Source organism: Thermobia domestica, chromosome 3 (assembly GCF_964235325.1).
Source record: "Thermobia domestica chromosome 3, izTheDome1.hap1.1, whole genome shotgun sequence".
Lineage (NCBI taxonomy): Eukaryota > Metazoa > Arthropoda > Insecta > Zygentoma > Lepismatidae > Thermobia > Thermobia domestica.
Window position 1 is genome coordinate 270,344,534 of NC_137456.1, and position 24,359 is coordinate 270,368,892.

At 37.8% G+C, this 24,359-nt stretch overlaps 1 protein-coding gene across 1 annotated transcript in view; it reads right to left on the reverse strand.

Annotated features, from left to right (window-relative positions):
• The window catches only part of LOC145681654 (uncharacterized), a 175,024-nt gene that overhangs the window by 136,609 nt on the left and 14,056 nt on the right, over positions 1-24,359 (reverse strand). The window contains exon 2 of the mRNA XM_081753278.1: positions 3,105-3,199. Within this exon, the coding sequence (XP_081609404.1) occupies positions 3,105-3,197 (93 nt within the window). The 5' untranslated portion in view covers positions 3,198-3,199. The remainder of the gene's footprint in view (positions 1-3,104; positions 3,200-24,359) is intronic.

The following is a 24,359-nucleotide window of genomic DNA, read 5'->3' on the forward strand; positions in this document are numbered from 1 at the left end:
TTCTGTTGGGCATGTAGGGTACATTTAAAACAATAATATTACACCACCAACCCTTAAGAGAAGTAAAAGAAAATCTATCATTAACAAATTCAACCCATGTAATTGCTGATATTACGTATTCGTTTGTGAACGAAAAGCCCTGATCCTAGTTGGTAATTTTTAATTCGTTCCACGTAAAAGAACGTAAAATTTCAAGACTATACTCCTCAATTTGTTTCTCATCTATCTTCCTGATACTCCACTAGGTCCATCTACTATTTCTAAACTCATCCGTTACACATTTTAACGCGCTTGCCCTATAGAGACTTCTTATCTTCCATGTTCCAATTCTCATGTCCATTTTACTACGCTGAGTTCGTGCGAAGTTATCAGTTCTGATTCGAGGATTCTGCAAATATATCTGAACAACCCTTTCTTTTTAACAGGATGAGTTGTTAGCCCCACACCAAATCTCCAAGCTGGAGGATCACCCCTTGTCTGTCCGCGACTACTTATTCACTATATTCTCTGCTAACCTCTATATCCCAGAGGCCTTCTCCTCGATCCACAATCTGAGGACGCGCCGTGCCGTGGTGACAGGAAGACCACATTTTACGGAAATTAATATATAAGTAGCTATATTTCAGAATTACAATAGGTACTGATTATCCGAACACTGATTTAAAACACACAGGAACAATCAATATGCTCATATATATGGATGTATATTAAGACAGTGAAACCTTCGATGCCGTATAAATCATAAATTAGAGACTAGTGTCAGTGTAGTATTTCATGAATGCATCGTACTTTTGACTATCCGAATTCTTCTTGATGTATCGCGTTGTTTCGTTTTATAGCTACATAACTTTATAATATATTTGAACTCTTTACTGTTCTCTGCCAATAGCAACTGTGGTGAATTTATAATACAAAACTGAAATATAGAAGAAAAAAATTTTTTAAAAAATGATATTTCGCAGGGCATCTTATGTAAAGGGTGCCTTGTTTTCTTCACAGCTTCTTTATTAACAATTACTATTTGAATTTATTATATAGAGCTGGTATACAGGATAACTAAAACCACTTATCTATAATGTGATGTTTCGTAGGGCGCCTTATGTAAAAGGCGCACTGTAACTTTCACGGGTTCTTTACCAATAGTAACTGTATGTATTTATTGTACAGAACTGTAATATACGGAAGAGTAAATAAAATCGTTCGTCTTTGATGTGGACTCGCAAGGGCGCATAATGTAAAGGGCGCACTGCACCTTTCACGGGTTATTCACCAATAAAACTGTAAGAATTTATTACTAAAAACTTGTACCTTCATTAATACTGTGATGTTTCGGAGGGCGCACCGGGACACGTCCCGGTGTCCCGGTGGGCCAGCACGGGCCTGGTAGTCATATATAAGTAGAGAGTACATATTTTGATAGTACTCAAGCGATTGAAATTCTTATTGCATGTAGGTAGCAAAACAGGTTTGTGAAAGATGCGGCCCTCGCTTTAGCCACTAATCGCCTACTCGTCACAGCCAGAGGATGGTTATATCCATTTACAGTAGTAAATGAAGATTTTTTTAAGTGCACATTTATTTCCAATGCACTATTTGAATGCAAGAAAGTAACAAAAGTAGTAAATATTGTTTCTGTCACAAACAAAAGAGAAGAAATTTGCAAAAAGTTTACGTTTTAAGAGTCTTTAGTCAAACAAAGTTAAATTGTCCTGATTTTCCTCTGGTTAAAAATTTTGAATCTTATTATTTTGGAAAATCTATTCAGTTCGACATACAAAATAGTGCCATACAATTTATGTCGCCGCCTTTAATGTCATACTTCTGTGAATCAGCATATCACATAATACAAATAGTGAAATCTGAAGAATGGACTGATACATCTTGAAGATAATTTGAAAGTTAGTATGTGAACATATTACCATGTGTCAAAAACTCTTCGGAAGGACACATTAAGCGAAGATGTTACATTAACTTTAGTGTGTGTTTTCTTTCGAATCATATTTTTGAATCGGGTTTTTTGATATAGATAAATCAATATTCCACCCTCCTTTCCCATTCTTTAACACGGCTAAAAAAAAAATCTTGCTTTTATTTAGAAAAATGTACGAAGTAGGTGTTCACATCACCCTATGTATATTGGATTTCTGTATTTTTTTCACGTTCACCTTCCTTTCTTCCTTCTATAGTATCGCGAATGTGAAACCAAGATGTACTTACTATTGTTTTCATTTACTTAGAGATATTTATTTCATTTCAGCAACATGCATAGAATAGGATAATATTTCGCAGGTAGAAAGAATATTTAGCTCTGTTAATTACAACATTTTGACTAGTTGAGAAAAGTCTTAAAGTAGTGAAAATAGTTGGCTATCACTCACGGAAAAGCCTTTTATCATTCTTACGAGGTCTCATAGACGAAAAGCTAACATGCGTAGCTTCTGGGATATTTTTAGTCGTGATTTTCTTAACCAATAGAGCTTAATGAAAGATTTGTTGGTCAGAAATGTTGCTATTACTTCAAAATTTAAGATTATCTCTATTAAAAAGCTACGACGTAATACGATATTTTCAAGGACAAATACCTTTTACCAATATTTTCCTTAGTGATTAGTGAATTGTGAGTAGTGAAATGATTTTTCTATTTAATTCAGGAATCAACTGTCGAGTGTGAATTTAAATTCCTAGTTATCTCATAGTTAATTTTATGTTTAGTGTTCCGTTCAGCAGCAATGTTGTACAAAGTTTTTTGGGGGGCACTGCCCCCGGAGGAGACCAAAATAGTACGTGTATAATATAAAAAAAATTGAATAGTATGAGCAGTTGCCCCCCGGAATATTTATTCTGAAAGAAACACTTGTTATACAAGGCATGAAACTTGGTTATACGTAGATCTATATGCATGAGCCCCGCTGAGAATTGAACGCGAGTCTTTAGCACCAAAGATGCAGACAGTAGTTCTTTATTAATAACTTCACAATATGATTTTTTAAGTATATACTAATTTCAGAAAAGTTATGTGTTCTTATACCTAACTTCAAGTTTACATTTCGCCTTGCTTAAATATTTACTCTAAATCAATATCAGTAAGAGAAGATAATACCAACCAGAATTGTGAACCCAATAATGAGTACGAACGTTTTCAGTGTGAACTCGCAGCACTTTTGTCTTCGCCTCGGCCGCAGACTAAGGCGTCTCATCTCTGAAAAAGAAATATTAATTTTTTTCAAAGGAAATAGAAGTAAGTTGAGAAGAGTTTGATACAGTAATGGTTCCTAAAATCCCTTATTTATCTACGAATGGAATGAAAAACTTTTACTAGACTCTTCCTCTCAGTACAACTTTTAATCTAAAATTGTCAATATTTGAAGAGATCAGGAGCATATTCAAATGATAAAAACTTCTAACATACGAGAACGTTGAAATTCCATGGAGGGTGTGGTGAGGCATTAGCATAAGTGGAGTACGAAAAAAATTTATTCTTATATGTACCACAGTTTTAAATTAAACACTGCGGTGTAAACATTCATTCATTTATAGCAATTTGAGTAGATGATTGCGCAGGAGATCTCCTGCAAGAGAAGACGTCATTCATCAAGTGAGTTTATTTTATTTTATTTTTTTACTTTTTATTTTTTTTGTACAGAGATGAAAGCCAAGAATATGTATACAGAACATGATAGTACAGGGTGTCCGAGAAGTCCTTCCCTGATTACAGAAATTGATAACTCAGGTTAGAAATAAGATAGAAATATGAAACTGGTGTTGAATTGTTTACAAACTATAAAAGTTTTGGTCACATCAGTACACTTCCACATGAGCACCCTTTGTAGCACGTAGCACATCTAGGCGATATTCAATTTCCATCCACACATTAGCCAACATCACTGGAGGGATCGATGCAACGACTGTGGTTATTCGTTGCTGCAGGGTTTCAAGATCTGGTACACGTGTTCGGTAGACCTCATCCTTGACATAACCCCATAAAAAGAAGTCTAATGGGGTTATGTCAGGAGAGCGTGGAGGCCAAGCTGTTGGTCCATCACGACCAATCCATTGCCCAGGAAATGTCCTATCGAGATAGGCACGGACGTCCAAACCTCAATGAGGTGGTGCACCGTCTTGCTGAAAAACGACATCGGGGCGATACTGAATCAGCTGAGGAACAGCATACAGCTGCAACATATCCAGGTACACTGCAGATGTGATAGTATCCTCAGCGAAGAAGAATGGCCCGATAATTCGATCGTGCAATAACGCGCACCAAACATTCACATTTGGACTGCCTCTGGTGAACTCCCTGACCTCCCTGGGGGGTTCTGAACCTCAAATGCGTACATTATGGCCATTCACTGCTCCACTGACAAAGAATGTCGCTTCGTCGGAAAAGGCAATTCGTCTGAGATAACCATTATCATAATCAATACGTGATAGCATTTCGACCGCAAAGTCATATCGACGTGTACCGTCGTCGGGCAACAAGGCCGGAACGAGTTGCACTTTGTAAGCACGAAACAATAAACGTTTGTGTAAAATGTCATGGATAGAGCTTTTGGGCATCTGTAATTCACGTGAGGCCCTGCGCACCGATTTCTTAGGACTTCTCAGAAAAGACTGCCGCACAGCTTCCACCGTGTCTGCTGAGGTTCTTGGTCGACCAGACCTCGGAAGGTCAGCAACGGACCCTGTGTTCTTGAACTTCTCCTACCAGGCTTTAATGCTCTTGACATCAGGTGGAGTTCTCCCAAATGTTGTCTGGAACTGTCTCTGCACCGTGGTTGGTGATCGTGTCTCATGGTACCACAGGACACACTGTGCCTTCTCCTGGTTGGTTGGCATGGCTTCTTGGGCTTCTTACTTACGTACTACAAACCTAAAACGAAACAATTGAGACTTGGTAAAACAGAACAAACCTAACACAGACAAAAACTTTTATAGTTTGTAAACAATTCAACACCTGTTTCATATTTCTATCTTATTTCTAGCCTGAGTTATCAATTTCTGTAATCAGGGAATTACTTCTCGGACACCCTGTATGATTAATTACATGATAGTATGAGTAAGGAAGGAAGTTCTTCTCATAGGACAATCAAGGAGTGAGCTTCTGACTTTAGGAGAGGAGAAACATAGATCGAAATCTGGGCGTGTTCAAGTCGACGCAAAACTAAAATAAACGTTAGGAACGTTGTTTCTTATACGAAGCTATATCCTCAGGAGATGAAGAAAGTAGAGCAAAGAGTAGTGATATCTGGTACGTATTCATCATATTGTTCAGAAGGATTTAGTAATGAGAAAATTGCAAGTAAATTAGGTCCAACAATGTTGAAAGCTAATTAGAAGCTAAGTCGTGTGCATGATTTATTCATAGTATTGGCTCACTTTTAACGTAAGCAAGCTAGTTTTTGAACCGTTTGAAGACGGACTTAGTTCCATAGAATTTTATATGTCTTCGAAGTAAAAGAAGAACTTGAAAGACAGGTGTCAGCACGTAGCTTCTCTTTTCGTGAGAATGTTAGTGAAACGATGGGTGAAAGTGTTTTTACTTTTGTGTACATCTATAGAAACGGTTCAGCTTCTTGTGATAAGAATAAATGTCATTCTTCCGTTGGTTAAGAACCGTTTTCAGAAGAGCATTGTACTGCTGGGAAAATACATTAAATAAACTACTATTGTTATTGGTTTGTTTGTCACTCTTTCCTGTTCGGCCAAAAATTTTCAAAATACCAAAATCGTTCATTATATTTCTTACTGCTTATTCTTGACAACTGATATATTTGTCGTTCTCAAATGTAACATAGGAACCACATATGATACTAGCAGATAGCACTAGATAGCACTTATCATATTGATTATTGTATCGAAAAAGCTGAAGTTCTCATTTCCACGTTTTGACCAAATCAAGTTTAAAATTTTATGAATAATTTATTATATAGCGCTGAATATTTCACGAACAAGGCAAGATATGAGGTGTGTTAGAAAATTAATTAGAAACAAACAACGCTGACGCTTCCATCTTCACGCAGTAGTTTAGGAAACCAATGTCGTTGAATTAGCACAAGTATGAATTTCCATCAGTTGTTACACGATTGTTGTCAGTGTTTGCGTTTGTGAGATATCTTAAGGAAATAGGCAACTAGTCAAGTTTGAGGAACCTTTTGCCATTAAATTTTGTTTAAATGTTTAAATGTTAACTTCCTTTTAGAAAGTTGATAACAAGTTGAAGACAAATCTCGTGTAAAAAGGCTTTCTTATAGAAATAGGATGCCAATTTTAAAAGATTGAAGCATTTTGTGATGTCAGATCGACGATTGATTGTTAGAATAATAAGAATTACCTTGAATTTAAATGTGATTGCATCCATCATATTTTACCACAGGACTTGGACATAACAAAAGTGTTTGCCAAGATTGTTTCAAAGAACCATGTCATATGGCAGTGTCTACTAATAAGTTGTTGACAGAATAAAACAACATGTCTGTAATTCGTCATCCTGCTATTCGACGCTTATTAGCTCCTGTGAGTAATTCTGTATTTCCGTTACTCAAGAACAACTAGAATGGTCATAAGTTTTATACTTTGAATAATATCCAGAAGAACATAATTGACAAGCTCAGAAAGCATTCCAGCAGAAGCCTGCTAATATTATAAGGTAAGCTGGAAACAACCCTTTGACAGTTGTGTAGCTGTCCGGATGGACTATTTTGAAATGGGTAATCTTTATTTGTAAAAATAATAAAAATCGTCATTATAAGAAAATCAGTCGAACTTTCTTACTAACACATTTCACATCGTTATTTGGTCAAACGATTATCTACAGTCATATTCGGTAAATACAATGCCGCAGAGAAAGGAGTGGAGCGTCACCACGAACGAGAATTCCAACAGAAATATATACCAGGCAAAGAAAGAAAGGGTAACAAACCGAATGTAAGAAAAAGGGGAAAGAACAAAAATACATGTTAGATCTTCAAATAGCGAAAATGTACGAATACAAGAATCCGACGACACGTAAGGAGGGATTCCCGGAGTCAGTGCTAAATCACCCTGAGGCAGAAAGAGGAACCAGTGATGTTACAGAAAAACTATATTTACTACCCCTGAACCAGTACAGACCACAAGATCAAAGTAAAACTGCCCAGCTACGAGAAACATCCTGCCAGTGTTGTCAAACGAACAAAAATACATAGTACTGGACGAAGGTAAGGTAGCAGATGCACGTAAATAGCGTGACTAGTGATACAACGCTACCATAAACAGGAACGTTTACCCTGGCGGCTCTAAATCAACCAGGACTCCGTGTATTACAAACACCTGCAGTTGAGGAAGGTACTCTCTTCGAACTTAAAAGGCATTCCATTGTGAGTTCCAGATCCAAGGCCATATCACGAATATGAGTGATTGTACTATACCATATACATCGACGGAATAAAAAATTAGTACAAGTCACAGGAGAGAAAGAAAATATACTAAAGCCAGTTCACGTGCTTTAACTCCGTCAATACAAGTATCGCTTGTTGGCAGACGACTGTTCCGAGCAAGCCACTGGTTGATTGAAAAAATATTTTATTCGGTACTAAGCTTGACGTTTTCAAATAGAAACTAGAATCAATTACTGATTCTCCTTTCTAGTGAAATTAGCAAAACAATTCATAGATAGTAGTTTACAAATGCATTATTACTTAATATAATGAATGCACGTATGAAAATTCCTTAGTACAGCTCTCAATTAACTCTTATCAGCGAATAAAGGATGATCAGTTAAAAGTATTTTGTAAATACAACAGATTTCCATATTGGTTTATTGTAGTACAATGAAATGATATATGTAGTTATACATTGCATAAATATGCCGTGAAGGCCAAAGGAGACAAATGATGAGTGAATTAAGTGATAATTGTGGCAAGAAATGAAGGATAAGAAAAGAAAGGAAACAATTCTTATTAAACCCTCGAAGATGATGTTATCGGCTGCAAATTTACACAGCATTGGTTACAGTCAAACAAAATGATCCTTGCGACCAGACGTGAATGCCTTATCATTAAGCCACCATACCTTCAATAAGGTATTCAGAACGTAAACTTGGACACTTGTCCTAAGATGATAGACTTGTTATACACGAGATAAGATTTGAGGCTGTTTTGTCTCGAAAAGTATCATGTGACACTAAGTAAACAACCTTATGGAACCGAATTTTCTTCGACAAAGTGCTCGGAAAGGCTAGATACTACACACACTAGAAAATTTCGCTCACGAAGAAAATTCATAATGAACTGAACCATATGCTCACGAAAACCCCAGTCATATAATTGTTTCAAGATACCATAAAGAACCTTGTTGTCATATACCTTCTCCAGGTCAAAAAATAAAGACAATATGATCTCCATTGACAAAAGCGTCATGTATCTACTTCTCGAGATGAAGGAGACTCTCAGTAGTGCTTCGGATATATCAAAATCCACTTTAATTGTTGTTCAAGAACGAATCAGATTCCAAATAATATATATGCGCCTAATTTTCATTCGAACAGGTTCCAGACGCAACTCATAAGAGCAATTTGTCTCTAGCTCACGAAACTTGTTGCGATTTTGTCTGGTTTCAAGATGGGAAGAACGAGAGCCTCACACCAACACCGTTCGAAACAAAAGCGAGTGCACAATTGTAATAATGGAAGCTATGTATCAGGGGAAAAGTTGCGCAACACTTTATACGAGATAAAATCAGGTGATGAAGCAGTATTGGAAGACTCACAGGGAATAAAATCAAACTTAGCAAGAATGAAAAGCTTAATACGGTGCTCGCAGCAGCCGAGGCGGAAGTTTAAAACGTTGCAACTAACCTTCACCGAAAACAAGCAAACGTTGGAAGGTAGTGTCCAGAGTCAGAGATAAATCCAAAGTGGTGGCCGAAAGTGGCAGTTGTCTCTGAAGGATTATTTTATAAGATATGGTTCACAGATATAGAAAGTACAGCAACAGAATTAATACCAGTATCAGAGCAAACCCTACGCCACACTATAAATATGGGCGTTTGACAACTGAGGGGCTAAACATATGCTTTTAGCTTTGGCACTTCGAGAGCTTTAGAAGCCGTTGAGCTCGAACACGCAGAACACGAGATTGCTAAAGATTTTTTGTCAGTTGGATAAAGATTAAGATTACCAAAAACAGGAGCCCACCGACGATTCAGGATATCCTAACGAATTGTCATAGTTTACGAAGGAACTGGCCGACGGAGACAGTTGCAGATGCATTCTAGAATGGAACCACAGGCAGCATTGAGAAGAGTCTCCTGGAAAGCCTCTACTACAGAGCTATAAGAACATCATGGTGGCAATGGAACTCACTGAACGAACGAAAGTTAGACCTGCCAGCACTATTCATATTGAAGCGTATGAGAGGAAACTGGGGAGAAACAGGAAGATCTTCTACGAATAACAGAAACTGACCACTGCCACGAAGATAAGGACACACTCTCCACGTCAGAGATCTATAGACCAGCACTGTATATCGAAGGATTGATACAGTAATATGTACCACGGCCAGTGGAGAAATGAGTCGGACTGCCAATATTGAGAACAAGCACCTCACTCTCCTTAACAAGATAATTTACTTGACGTTCAGGATCGTCAGTGCGGACAGAGCCTCAGAGATGGTATTAGATATTAAGATCTTCAACAAGCAAGACTGGCGATTCAAGCTGATAAAGCTAGAGCAGATCGGCGTTAGTAAAGGCTTCATATTGAGGAATGTGTAAGGGACAAATGTTAAGTGGAGCAAGGGAAGAAACTCGCACACCAACAGGTTGCGTTATGGAAAATATGTGAATCTGACGAGAATGAAGACAATCTGAGACACACGTGTAAACGTCGCCGGTAGCGCGACGAGCACCATGCTTATCACATCTATACACAGCACAACAAGAAATAAGAGAAGATCTGGTATACCTGAAAAAAGTTTCCTGCAAACTGACAAGGGTTGGTGAGTGTTCAGAGAGAAATTGTGTCAATTCGTCGAGTTGACTACTAATGCCATTGAGGTTCCGCTGAAGAAAAGCCATAATTAAAGACAATAACGTTTGAGGCAAACATTTCCGCATGGGCCAAGTACCGTCGTCCTCTCAATGTCAATTACTTCATCTTCCACTATGTCACAGTTCTAAGAAACTGTAGGTGGCGTAAGAACATGTGTAGATTTCTGTCTGGTGTGCTCAAAGTGTTAAAATTTGAAACAGCGTTAGGGACTGGGACGAACCTTAAGTCGATAATAATCAGCCTTCACGTAGCCAGCAAGTGTAGGCAAACTGAATGGTGACTGACTAGCAACAAGTTTATCTAACTTCTTACTTTTGATGTGAGTTAATTCCACAAAACATGTTGGTCAAACAACTTCGTTTTAATCTCCTCCTCGGTGGCACTTAGAAAGTCCCAACGTGATATCACACCACAAGAAATGTTCAGTAGACGATGGAGTTCTACCAACACGTTAACTGCTCCAGTGGTAGTCAATGTAAATACCTTAGCTACTTGCTTGTCATTGACCGTTACCTCACGAAAAGAGTTATTTCGTAATTTCTTAATATCTTTAAGTGGCCGGTATTATAAGTCCTTAATAGCATACGGACGATTTCAGCATTGCGCTATCAGCGTCTTTATTTCTGATTACAAGATATCGAACTACAGGTATCATGATATTATCCATTCCACAATATCTGAACTGAGAGTATGTCTAATTTTTGTTTAGTTTGGGCTTTTTGCAAGAGGGTTATCCCGGACACGAGTTTATATTTTTAGTATCTATAAATGGTTGGAATTAAATACATATTATTAAGAGAAAACCTGTGTGAACGCTGCAATTTTACATCTCACATCGGCCGCTTGCGATCGGAACTTGTATTCCCTCACCCTGTTTATTCCATAAGTACGCCCTCGTCATAGGATCAACGTAGATCCGACGCAGTCAAGGACAATGGGACTACAAGAAAACCATTCACATTAATAGAAACACATTGCACCGGAAAAAGAAGATTGGAACTAAAAGATACAACCTGTCGAAAAACTACAAAAATAAGAAAACGCGCAATTTTTTATCTTTTGTGCTCTTAACATTTTTTACTTATGTTTTAAAAGTACTTTTCATATATTTTCTAAAACTTGAACACCCGATAACACAAATACTAAAATCACAAAACAGCTGGACAAGTTAGGTGCACGTCCGCCCCAGATTGAGTAAGACGTCCACGGACATTCCACTTACCAAGACTCCCACCAATCATTTGGGGTACCATTCCATCCTGTCCTACCGGTGTGGTAATGTGCTACACTCCTCCAATTTCATGACTTCTGGCCAACGTTCTTCCAAAACACTAGTTCAATTATCAGAAACAGCCCTGTCTGTGGAAAGCCTATAAACAAGAGCAAGAAGTAATACTCATGGCCCAGGTGCCACACAGTATCCTGCGATGAAAACTCCAATGCCAGACAATGATTAGTAAAGTTGGCCTTCAGATCGAACCCAACCCCCAATGGAAACACAGATTTTCCTAGGCAGTTGCACATTCAAATTTGGCTCAAAATAGGTGAATAAAGCTCTGTATTCTAAGCTTCTGTTAGTAATTATTGTTGAATATACTGCTTAATAAATTTCAAAATCAGTAAAATGAGCACGGGAATGTGATAGTGAGCCTTTGGGCGTAAGAGTCTTTACTTTTGTGTACACAAAAGATTCAGCTTTAATTACATTTGTGTATACATATGGGAAGTTATGGCTACCGCAGAGCTTGAAAATATTACTTGAAGTGTATAAAGACAGTGAAATATCCCATCCAGTAATAGCCATGTGCTTTTCATTAAGAATACTAACAAGCAGGCACGTAGCCAAGGGGGGGGTCCGGGGGGTCCGGACCCCCCCTTCGAGACCAGAAATGAAAAAAATAAGGAAGGATAAAATAAAATGAAATGACAAAAAGAAGGATCAGCGTTAAAAATTAAAAAGAAAACTACAGGAAGCTTTTGCTTACTCTTTCTTATGAGGAGATTTTGTATTACTTGCAATATGATGGCGAGGTAAGCGAGATATTCTGGAAGAGTCGCGGAATGTGAAACTTCAAGAAAAGTTATGGAATTCTCAGAATTTCCGCTACTAGTCAGGGAGATTTCAAGCTTTCGAAATCATAGTGCCGTTGTGTAACAGCGTGAACATTTTAAATCATAGTTTTTCGTCATCGCATCCTTGCAGTATCAAACATGCTGTTTCAAGGACAATTTTCTATTGCTTTTTCAACCTGTCATTTGGAACCGACAATAGTTGACGGAATAATAAAAACAAAAATTTATGTTGAAAGAAAGTTCTGTTAGCATTTGATTCAACAGAGAAAGGAACGCATATATTGTAAAACTAGTTGAACATACACATGCTTCGCACAGGGGCTGTATTTGGAAGTCAACGCCTATGGGAGTATCACCATGGATTTCAGCGACGGCGAAAACTATGGATTTGATACTAATATCGGTCATTTTGGGCTATTTTTTATATGTCTCGGTATGCAACCTCCGCTGACTCCCGGCCCGCATACAATTGTAACTAAATTTGCAAGTCATCGCTAATGGAAGTGTCACCATTGATTTCAGCGACCGCGAAAACTATGGATTTGACACTAATATCCGTCATTTTGGATTACTTTTATATGTCTTGGTATCTCACCCCCCTTCGGTGACCCCCCGACCCGGAGCCGAATAGCGTGAATTTGGAAGTTAATGCAATCCGAGTTTCACCATTGATTTCAGCGACCGCGTAAATATGAATTCGACAAAATAGCTCAAGTGGTAGAGCGTTGGCTTCGTATTCTGGAGGTCGTGGCTTCGTATCCCGCTGCCGACCATCCTGACTGAGGTTTTCCAGGGTTTCTCTCAGTCCTACCAGGCAAATGCCGGCATGGCACCTACTAAACAGGCCCTGGCCGATACCTTCCCAAATCCTTTCCATTGTTAATGTTGTTGGATATCCAGCGTAAAATGACCTCTGAGCTGCATCTGGTGATGTTAAATAAATAAATAAATATCGGTCAGTTTCAACTACTTTTACATGTCCCGGTAAACGCCCCCCTGAGACCCCCCTGATTCGAATTTCGACAAAAACGATTAACTCTGGTCTGGAGCCTGGACCAAGGTATTCGTGACTAAAATTTGGTAACTCTCGGTCAATTTTTCTGGTTCCCAAGCCGGTTCCGGTAAACGCCCCCCTGAGACCCCCCTGTTTCGAAATTTAAAAAAAACACTTCGTCTTGACCTGGGGCCTGGGCCAAGGTACCCCTGACCAAAATTTGGTAACTCTCGGTCCACTCGTCTGGTCTCCAGGCCGCACACAGACAGACAAACACATAAACAAACTTTTTATTTTATTTATATTAGAAGATAGTTTACAAGACAGTATTGAGTATGTACTTTTTATAATAATTGAGGTCATAACGAAAGGAAAATTGTTATATTTGAATGAACAGGAGAAGGACGTAAATATTGTATAATCTTTTTCAATACTATTTTTTATTATTTTGCTCGAAATTTCTTCATAGTTTATTAAAATACTTGCCAACATATCTTCATTTTATTGTCCTAACAAACCAATATATGTTGATAGTAAAGTAGTTTAGATTGATCGAGCTCCTGGGCCTTCATTATTTCATGTTACCCCCCCCCCCCCCGTTACGAAATCCTGGCTAAACGAACCAATATATGTTCCAGTAAAATAGTTTAGAATGATCGAGCCCCTTTTGTGATGACCACAGTATTTCATGTCACGGACCCCCCCCCCTTCACGAAATCCTGGCTACGTGCCTGTAACAAGTCACACTTGGCGATAGAAAATTACAAAGATAATAGGCTTCTAATGTTAAACTAGCACTACACTGCATTTTCATATGATCATTCTAAGTCGTCACAGTGTGTCAGCTTATAGTAGCAGTGATTATTTCTGTTATGCTACTACCGCGCTCATTCTGGTTCCTGTTACAATTAATTGACTAAAACGGATATTCTCTATTTCCAGAAAACGGAAAGAAAATGATAATTAGGACCCAGATAACTAGTAACGAGATACTAAGAAAAAATCCGTGGTAAGCTCTGCATAGTTGATAAGGTAGGGAACAGGGATGCCTTCGACTGTTTCATTTAATCTCGTTCTCCACAATCCACAACAATACAAATTATATAAAGGAATCGAACCAAAACAGTTATTTCTAGTCATCATACAAATGATGCTTTTACCTTGTTAGCTCGCAGCTAGAGCCATTGACCCCTAATTATGGGTAGTACTTATTTTTCACGGAATAGTACAAAACATATTAAACTCTAGATATATACTAAAAGGAGCTTGTATTACATTGTGTTTGTATGTATGCTCTATGTAGCCCACAAAGGAATGTTCGAGCTGGAAAATAGGAACTAATCCGACAAGCACAAGGAGATGCCATTCGAAATCACTGCCATTTGAGTAGATATACGCAAGTTGTTTTATGGGGAATTTTACGGATTTCTTGCAATATTCAGTGTTTGTAGTTTATAAACTCAGCGAATATATTCTTTCTGTTTTATTTGAGATAATGTAGGCTATATTATTTGATTTTATTTCAGTATTCACCCATTATGTGTGAGCAATTTTGTAAAATTTAAGGAAGAAATATGAATTTTGATTTCAAAACATGAACATACAAGAAACCTACATTGAAATCCTGTATTTGTGAGCAAATACGAATGTATTGTTAAACAATGAAGGCAAAATAAGTAATGTTGTAAATTGGGATCTATAATGAGCGAAATGTGTGCAAAATGTGTCCCACTTATTCCAGTTAACGTTTTCAAGTAACATACTGGCAAGGATGATACTGCTCGAGAAAAATGTGTAAAGAAATGGCAAAAATCTGTGATGTGGTACCTAAATATCAGAGAAAATTCAAGCAGAAGTTTCAATTACCAGACATTGGAAAGCATAAAATATTAGCAATTCAAGCTATTTCTCACATGTATAATAAGGTAGAAATATGAAATAAAAAGTGTATATTATAAAAAGTGACATAAAAAGTCTGTACTCTCCAACACGTAATACTACATAAGCAAACCATCATCAAGTAAAGTGCTATGTGAAGGCAGTGTACACAGTGACCGTGCATGACTGTAGAAGCGTCGTCGAAAACCTGAGGCACATAAAAGGCATTTCTCTTTATGCCATATTATTTTTTCACCATCTTCCTTTATGCGTACGTTTATTATCGCTGACACGCCTGTTTCATACGGTCGCACCCCTGGTTACGCTACTGCCCTCACTCTGTTAGATGGCATTCGTGCTTTTAAGGTTGCACGTAGTACAAGTTAGTTTGTGTTTTGAACAATTCGTATTTGATGCTTTACTTTTTGTCATTATGTAAACACGGTACATTTGTACTCAGTCTTCCTAAAGTAAATCTCCACGCATTAACAGAACACTTTCCTTTAAGAAAAAGACTATCTAAAGCAGAAAGAATGCATTTCCAGCTAAGAGAAGTTCATATTTAATGAATATAAGTATACTCATAAAATGGTACAGGACGTCTATAGCTTATACAATAATTTGTGTTGGAAATTAATAGATTTTATTACTAAAACTGGATTTGTGTTTAAGTTGGTTCGTGTTCTTGTACTATACTATTCAAAAATAACATCAATATTACTTTATAGATATCAAGACCAACAATATAATTATTACTAATTATTACCAAGGTTAATAGAATTGCCAACATACTTGTGTAACTGTAATACTTTATAACGGTGGTGTGGCTATTGTAGCATATGTGGAGATCCCACTTCGTTGTGGTAAACGCATTAGCGGTACCTTATTATGAAAAAATGGTAACATGACATGTTCGGAATTCAACAATGTACATAGTTACCCCCTCCCACAAAATATGGAACCAAGAATACAAATAATACAATTACATGGAATTTCCATCTATATATATAAAAGAGAACGTACAAAATCCTTTGTCCGCTCATCACGCTAATACGGCTGAACCAATTTCTTTCATTTTTAGGGGGGTTGTTAGGATTTGGACCCTAGATGGTTTTTATCATATCACTTTAATTTTCAATTACCAGTGTCTTGAGATAATTGACCATTCAGGTGTCCATACGTACAAATCCTTTGTTATTAGTTCATCATAGGTAAAAATAAACGTATTTATATGCAACCCGCATGACCGTGTGACTCGGCGGGTTAACATAAATGGCAGGCGCTATAATGTTAACATTTACTGCAATTTGAAAGCGAAAAAGTAAAAATTATCTAAGTAACAAAGTTTATTGCGTTCCGGGGTGACCGCAGCGAAGCGGGGTGAACGCTGCTAGTAATACATACATACATACATCATTATACAGGGTGCGGCACGTAAAACCGGCCCGTCGTAATATTCTGGTATATTGTATTTTTGGCAACACTTAAATAATCTACCTTCCTACCAAGAGATGGCGTGTCGAGGTCGGGTCGACTTACGTGACCTGCAGCAGTCACGTGCAGCCGCAGCCAGTGAAACTTGTCGAAACTAGTTGAGAAAAAGGCCTCGTTGTGTTAAGCCGGGTGAGTGTCAGTGTGTGATAATGCCGTATTCGATACCCGAGCGTGTTGCCATTGTTGAAGGGTCCATTCTCACTGGATCTTTTGTGAAAACAAAGAATTTGTATCGGGAGAAATTTCCAGGACGTTCTATGCCAGCAAAAAAGCACCATTCAGGAATTAATTGAAAAATGGCGGCGTACAGGATCGGTTCAAAATGCTCCCAGGAACAGACGACCATCTGTCTGCACACCTGAATTAAAGATGCAGGTGGAGGAGATAATGACAAGAAGTTCTCGAAAGTCAAGCAGGAGATTGAGTCAACAGGTTCATGCGAGTGAGAGAAGTTGCAGACGTGTTTTAAGGGGACTGAAGTTAAAACCGTACCGGATAAGTGTTGTGCAAGAACTGAAGGAGCCTGACCTGCAGAAGAGGGGGCATTTCTGTTCATGGCTGTTGAGCAATGTTGCCAGTGGTTTCTTGGATCCACTAATGCTCATCATGAGTGGCGAGGCGTGGTTCCACCTGTCTGGGTACGTAAATTCCCAAAACAACCGGTATTGGTCGACAGAAAATCCACACGCACTCATGGGCGGAGGACACTTGAAGTGGGCGGAGAACACTTTCGGCACCTGGTGTGAAGGCTGCTGTGAAGGTGAGTAGTCATATTCAATACATTACATTTCATTTATGTGTTGTAGTTAATCATATTCAATACATTACATTTCATTTTATGTGTTCACTTTACGTGCCGGTTTTACGTGCCGCACCCTGTACAACAATTACTACTAGTACCAGTGATGAGAGAGAGAACAACCGGTTCTATCTCTCATATATACACACAAGTTTATTCCAGAAATAAGCCATTCGACATATAGTGAAATTGAGTAGCCCGTAACACAATTTCACGCATGCAACGCCAACGACGAACTATTGACGAAGACACTGCAGCAGTGATTGTCTTGAGTAAATAAGAGTTTAGCAACCGTGGAAGGCAGATCGTTTCTCCCGCCAGTTGTGAAGTGCGCGGTGTGATACGATTTTTGCTTGCAAAAGGAAATTCAGCTGCTGATATCCATTGGGAATTTGTGCGCAGTGTATGAACTTACTGTAATGAGTGCCGGAAAGATTCACACATGGTGTCGCGAGTTTCAAAATGGTCACAGGAACGTGCACAATGAAGACCGGAGTGGCGTTTCCAGCGTTCAGACGGATGACCTCGTCGGGCAAGTGAACCAAAAGCTGCGAAGTGAAAGTCAATTGTCGATCAGTGCTCTGGCTCATGATTTTCGTATCGTTGCACGAACCACCATCTGCAGGATTGTCGCAGAAACGCTTGGATATCACAAGTTGAGTACAAGGTGGAGCCAAAAATGCTAACGGACTAAGACAGAGACCAACGAATGTGCAGTGCAGGACAGTTTTTGGATCGATATCGAAAACAGGGAGATGATTTGTTTTCCCACTTTGTCACAGGTGACGAGACGTGGATCTTGTACACCAACGGCGGATCCAAACAACAGTATTCAGTGGCGCCATTCAGGTCCCCCAGACCAAAAAAGTTTAAGCAATCGCTTCTCTCCAGTCGCAAACTGTTGACAACCGTCTTTTGGGACGACAAGGGTGCCGTGTTGGCTGATTTCTTGGAACATGGGATAACAGTTACAGCTGACGTGTACTGCAACACGCTCACCAAACTGCGACGTGCGATTCAAAATCCACGCCACAGGATACTGTCCGGAATCATCTTCGTTCACGATAACGCGCGCTCTCATACCACTGCTGTTTTCAAGAAGATGATCCAAGATTTTGGTTATGACCTGTTTGACCACCCCTATACAGTTCCAAGTTTGCCCAACGATTACTTCCTCTTCTGATATTTTAAACGGTGGCTTGGTGGACAATGGTTGGAAAATGACGAGGATCTTAAGACTGCCGTTGTTAACTAGTTCCAATCCCAGTCGGCAAATTTCTATTCAGAGGGTTTACGGAAAATGGCGCAGCGTTACGAAAAGTGTTTGAAACGGCATGGTGATTATGTGGAAAGGTAGGTCCGTAGGAACTTATTTCTGGCAATAAATCCCGTTCCGCACAAGCGTCTGTCTTTTTTTAATCATCAAACGGCCCTTACCATTGTAACGTGCCTCGTGTATATAGGATGTCCCACCAGGAAAGGGCCATGTTCTGAGGAATAACAGTATGGGTCATAACGAGCAATCGGTCGAGATATCGATGAAAAAAACAATATTTACTACACATTTTTCGACGACACACATATCCAGAACCGATGAAGATATCGAAATCATACAGTAAGAAATAGGTAGCACGCTTAATAGGCATTATATACGTATCACATTCAGTGCACTCACAGGTCCCAGTTTTCCGGTCGAAATTCCGGAATTCGTATTCAAATTTCTGTCTGCCCATTGAATTGAAATAACTCAAAGTTGCTTGTTTTCACAACAATGCAAGCAAGCGTGAAAATAAAGAAATGTTTTACAAAGTTGTTTGGCTTCTTTCTTTTACTCTTGGCTATGTCTTGCGCGTGTGTGTGTGTCTGTTTATGTCTTGGTATAACAAACGGTTTTGCGAACTCGAAATGTTTTAAAACCCGATTCTCGCGAACCGGTGCGAACAAGATGAAAAGCACCACTGACTTCTATTACTGCTATTATATATTGCTACTACTACTACTACTTTTGTCGAGAACAGAGCCCAACCAATCCCTTCGGGGCTTCTAACCTGTTGTTACTACTATTACTACTATTGAAACTACCACTACTACTGCTGTTACTACTACTAATGTTGCTACTACAACAACTACTATTGCTACTACTACTACTACTACTGCCACAACTACTACTACCATTGCTACTACTACTACTGCTACTACTGCTATTACTTATACTTATGTCGAGAACAGAACTCAACCAACCCCTGCGGGGCTTCTAACCCGTTCCTACTACTACCACTAACTACTACTACTGCTACCAGTATTACTGCAACCATTACTACTATTACTACTACTTATACTTATTCCGAGAACAGAACTCAAGCCACCCCTGTGGGATCTGTTCTTTCTACTACTACCACTTATATTAAAACTTCCTTACCACAAGATTTGCACAATTTCCCTAGTGGAAGCACTCCATGATTTTGTAATATTATGAAAGTTCCACTTCCTTCTCCGTTAAGGGCCATTCCATCGTCACGGGCAGAACATTTACACTACATTTTTGATGCTTTAAAATTGTATATTTCTTAAAGTACAACATAAATTCTGCTAATTGTATGATGTATGAGCAGCAAAGACTCAGGAGTATATGTAGCTTATGTTTTCAGTATTTTTTTTATTTTTAGAGTAGAAAATATTAATTAGTATACGTCTGTCACGGGCGGAGACAAAAGAGAGAAGTGACTTTCGACACACCAAATGAATGTTACAAAACTCTATGAATTCTTAGCTCAAAATGTTTTTATTTAAACGGAAATGTATAAATGATGGACCTTTTTAACAAACTTCACATAAGAGAAATTTGCCAAATATTTATATTAATAAATAAACTAACATTTACTGTGTCGCGGGCAGTACACCGTGTGAATCAACACAAATTCTCAATAAGAATGATTTCAAAATGAAATAAAGTCGAAAATAAGTAAATTTCTGCTGTTCTGTTATAGCATTGTAAAAAATATTTCTATTTACTTTACTAGAAACTAGCTTTTATCACATGAAAATAATATGTCGTACACTTATTTCTCACTACCTACACTTTAAGAAATTGTTTTATTTGCAAATTTACACTCACGTACAAAACACTGTCTAACAGTATATAAAATATGTGCTGGTAGCCAGTGCCCGTGCCGTGGAAAATCAGCGACCGGGGCGAGAATATACGACGCGTCGCGACGGCGCCCTCGTAAATACGAGTGAGGTCGACGGACCAGCCGCAAAGCGACACCATGGTTTTCGCGACGCGTAAGAAAATTTTCAAAAATAAACCCTTCTTTTACATTATTTTGAGCACTTTTTAATACTTTTTCCTTCCATTTTATATATATCTTTCATTTTTTCCTCCTGAATTTGGTCTCCACTACTTTGATGCCAGGGGCCGTCATCTCGCTCGCCCCTTTCCCCCACGACACGGCACTGCTGGTATCACAGGTATTATTTGATCGAAATGCACGTAAGACACATATCAACAGTCTTGAAAATTTTACCGCAATCGCTTACGGTCTTCATACGAATTTCCTTGATTTCTTCGTCCTCTTCCACTGGGCTTTGTGCGATAGCTGCATGTCTATGTTTTCTTTGCTGTCCACTAGAGAAAAATTCCATCAGCAAAAATGTTCCTTGTGTTATATCTTCAACAGCTGGTCTAACACAAGCCTTGTTAACATGCAAACATAAGTCGTCGCACAGGACAGCTTCATGGCTTTCGGAATCATCATTTTCAGAATCAAAATAAAAGTCTGTTAGAAATTTAAAGATTTTACACGGATGAATCTCTGATTTAAAAGTTCGAAGAACTACCAAATATTCGCTGTCTAATTGCCGGAAAAAACTGTTATGATTGGAGACATTCAATTCACAAGAGCATTTTCCCATCAATTCTTTTTCTTTTTTTTCATTTTCTGCTGATGATAGTAGTAAAGCAGATAGGGTGAAATGCACAGTTATTGGCCACTTAAGGAAAATTTTGACTTTGGTGTTTAGTGGTGCCCTTATTTCTGGCAATTTAAAACTAATCTTTTTTAAGTGGACTTATAGGGATATTAGCTTTCGATTTCGGTTATTCTTTTTGCTCTAAGTTATACAGCATTTTTACAGAATCTCTTTTTGTAAAAATATGCGAAAATGTACAGTAATTGGCCACATTTTTTAGTGATTGGCCGGGGTTTGTACTAGTGATTGGCCACTAAACGCAATCAAAATTTTTGAGCTTAATATGAGTACAATTTTGTTCTACAGGCTAGAAATTAAACACCAAGGTCACTATTATATTGAAAAAAGTAGTTTAGGATTGTGAAAATGAAACAATACATTATGTGGTTATTTTTTTTTTAAAAAAAAATCTATTAATTTCTAGTTAACAAAATATTAATTTCTATGTATTATGTTTGTTTTACAGTTTTAAAAGTTTACAATGTAGAAAGTATGAGAAATACAAAAGTAACTTTACTTGAAAACAATTTGAATATTATATAAATTAGGCCTATATAATATAAAAATAATAAACAGTTCTTACAGTTAGCCCTTCTTTCATATCGTACTTTTTGTAACAAAGTTGAGCTTAACATCACCCTTTCAATGCTATTACTCTTTCAATTAGCTTTTGCAGTTAGTTCCAATATTTTAGCCAATGACTCTGTATCACTGTTACCAATCTCGAAGTTGCTAGGTACATCACTTTCATCATCAATGTTGAAACACTTGTGGCATACATAAATATCATCTGGTGAGAGTGGAATGTTTGGTTGATGATTTCTGGGGACACATGATTCATGAGTTGCATTATCACATTCGTTAGAGATTAACAGATGCTTAAAATCGCTACCTTTACAAACAAAACATTTCTTACCCCTTTTGAAAGTGTTACTGAGATCTAATTTTCTTTTTGTTCTCTTTTTTGGGGCTAGTGACCATCGTTGCTTTGGATTTTCTAGTTTCCTCTCGCTCTCTCTTTTTGAGTTCTTTGTCCTCATTTAATTTAACCTTTTCTGTTAGCTTCTTTTCACTTAACATCCTGTATTTTTCTGACGTTATTGCATAAGGCATTCTTTCTATGTTGCTCTTTCCTTTTCTTTTAGGGGTTTCGGGCCAGGCCAAGTATTCAATTATTTGGGAATGCTGGGTTTCCAAAAGAGGGCTTTCTGTTTCTTTAGGTGAAACTGCACTCCTAATGCTTGGTAAAGGATCGATTATTCCAATGTTTTCACTCTGTTCGTGAACACTTTCATCTTGCACATAACCATCGTTCTCAATATTCGTCTGTATTTGTTGTGTTGCATTCGGGCTCCTTTCCACGTCAGCACTATTAGTTACACTCATATGGTTTTGATTGAAAAATTTCCATATATTGTACAAGACGACAAAATTGTTGTCTTCATTTACATCTTTCTGTTGAAGGCCATTTCTATCTTTTTCTTCAAATTTTTGAATTTTATTGTTACCTACAATACTGCAAAATTTCTCAAATGAAAGAACGGGAGTGTTTTCTCTTAACTTTGTGCTCACTTTTTTCCCTGAAGTTGTTAGACATTTAGAATAATCAACGACATTAGGATTCCAAGGTATCAAGCCACATGCTCTAAAACCGTGAATGATTACTGCAGGTCTTAAATAAGTTTGTATTACATTCTGTAACAATTCGGCAATGTTTACCTTTGTGAGTACACAATTAGAATTTTTCCTGTACCAATCGCTAACAGCTTTCTTCCAACCAGATTTTATTGGTTTAAAAGCAGCTACATCAGCTGGTTGCAAAATACGTGTCGAATTTGGGTAAAGGGCAATAAGTTCTATTCCTAGTTCTCTGCAAAGCTGGCTTAACTGATACGTCAAGTGAGTTTTGTGGCCATCAACGAAGAGGATGGCAGGGAGCTGAATCCCTTCTTTTCCATATAAGGATAAAATATATTTGCTATATATTCATAAAACACTTCAGATTTCATCCAACCGTTTTCACTTCTACCAATTCCCCAACCTTCAGGAACAGAGTTTATTATTACACTTGGAATTCTTTTATATGGATAAACAATCATCGGCGGACACAACTTACCATTGGCAGCGAAGCAGAACATCACTGTCAGCTTTTCTTTGAAAGAGAATGTTTTTACGTCGTAAACGTTTTTATCACCTTTGAATGCTAGAACTTTACCGCTCGTAGGGCAGACATGAAAATTAGTTTCATCTCCGTTGAACACTCTCCATAGCTGTGTTAGGATGTCTTGCAGTCCTGATTCCTGTAAATAACTGTATATTTCCTGAAACCAACTGCGAATGTCTTTCTCACTTACAAGCACTGGCGTGCGTTACATCTTCTGCAGTGCGCTCAGTAAGTTCCGGATGTCTCTTTAGAAAAGCCTGCAATATTGTAAAAAGAAAATAAATTAGTCGCTCTAATAAACTAGAAATAAAGTTTAGGCCCTATCTTTAAATTTTAGGTTTCCGATATAAATTTCTACACTGACAACAACATAAGAAATCACGTTTAATAATGCTTAGTTCCAAAAATATTTCTAAAAGATCTGTGTAATTTAACAAATTGAAATGTTACACAAATATATCAAAATAGACGTAACTTTGTGGTAGAAGAAATTATCATAGCATTTTCAATGACTCTAAAATTCAACATTTATTAAATATAAACCCTGGAATATAAAAAATATATTAATTAAAAAGTAGCTAATGATTCCAATTAATTGCTTGAGAAGAATACTATGAAAGAGTGAATGCTAATAATAATATATCGAAATATTAATGCAGTTTTCTGTATTTTCCGTTTTTGTAAGTGAATACATAGATTAGTAGACCTAAGTAGAAACATAAGTATTAATGCAGATATCAATTGGGCTTACCGAACAATAGTCTCTTCCTCCTCTTTAGATAAAATAGGGGAAGGACCAAACTTGTTCTTGCAATCAGGGTTCTTTATCTTATATTGTAACGTAGCTCTTGGAATTCCATATTTCTTTGCTATGTATCTCTGAGATGCTTTTGTTTCATGTAACTCACTGAGAGCCTTCTCTATAATATCCTTATCGTAAGGTTTTTTTTTAGCAAGT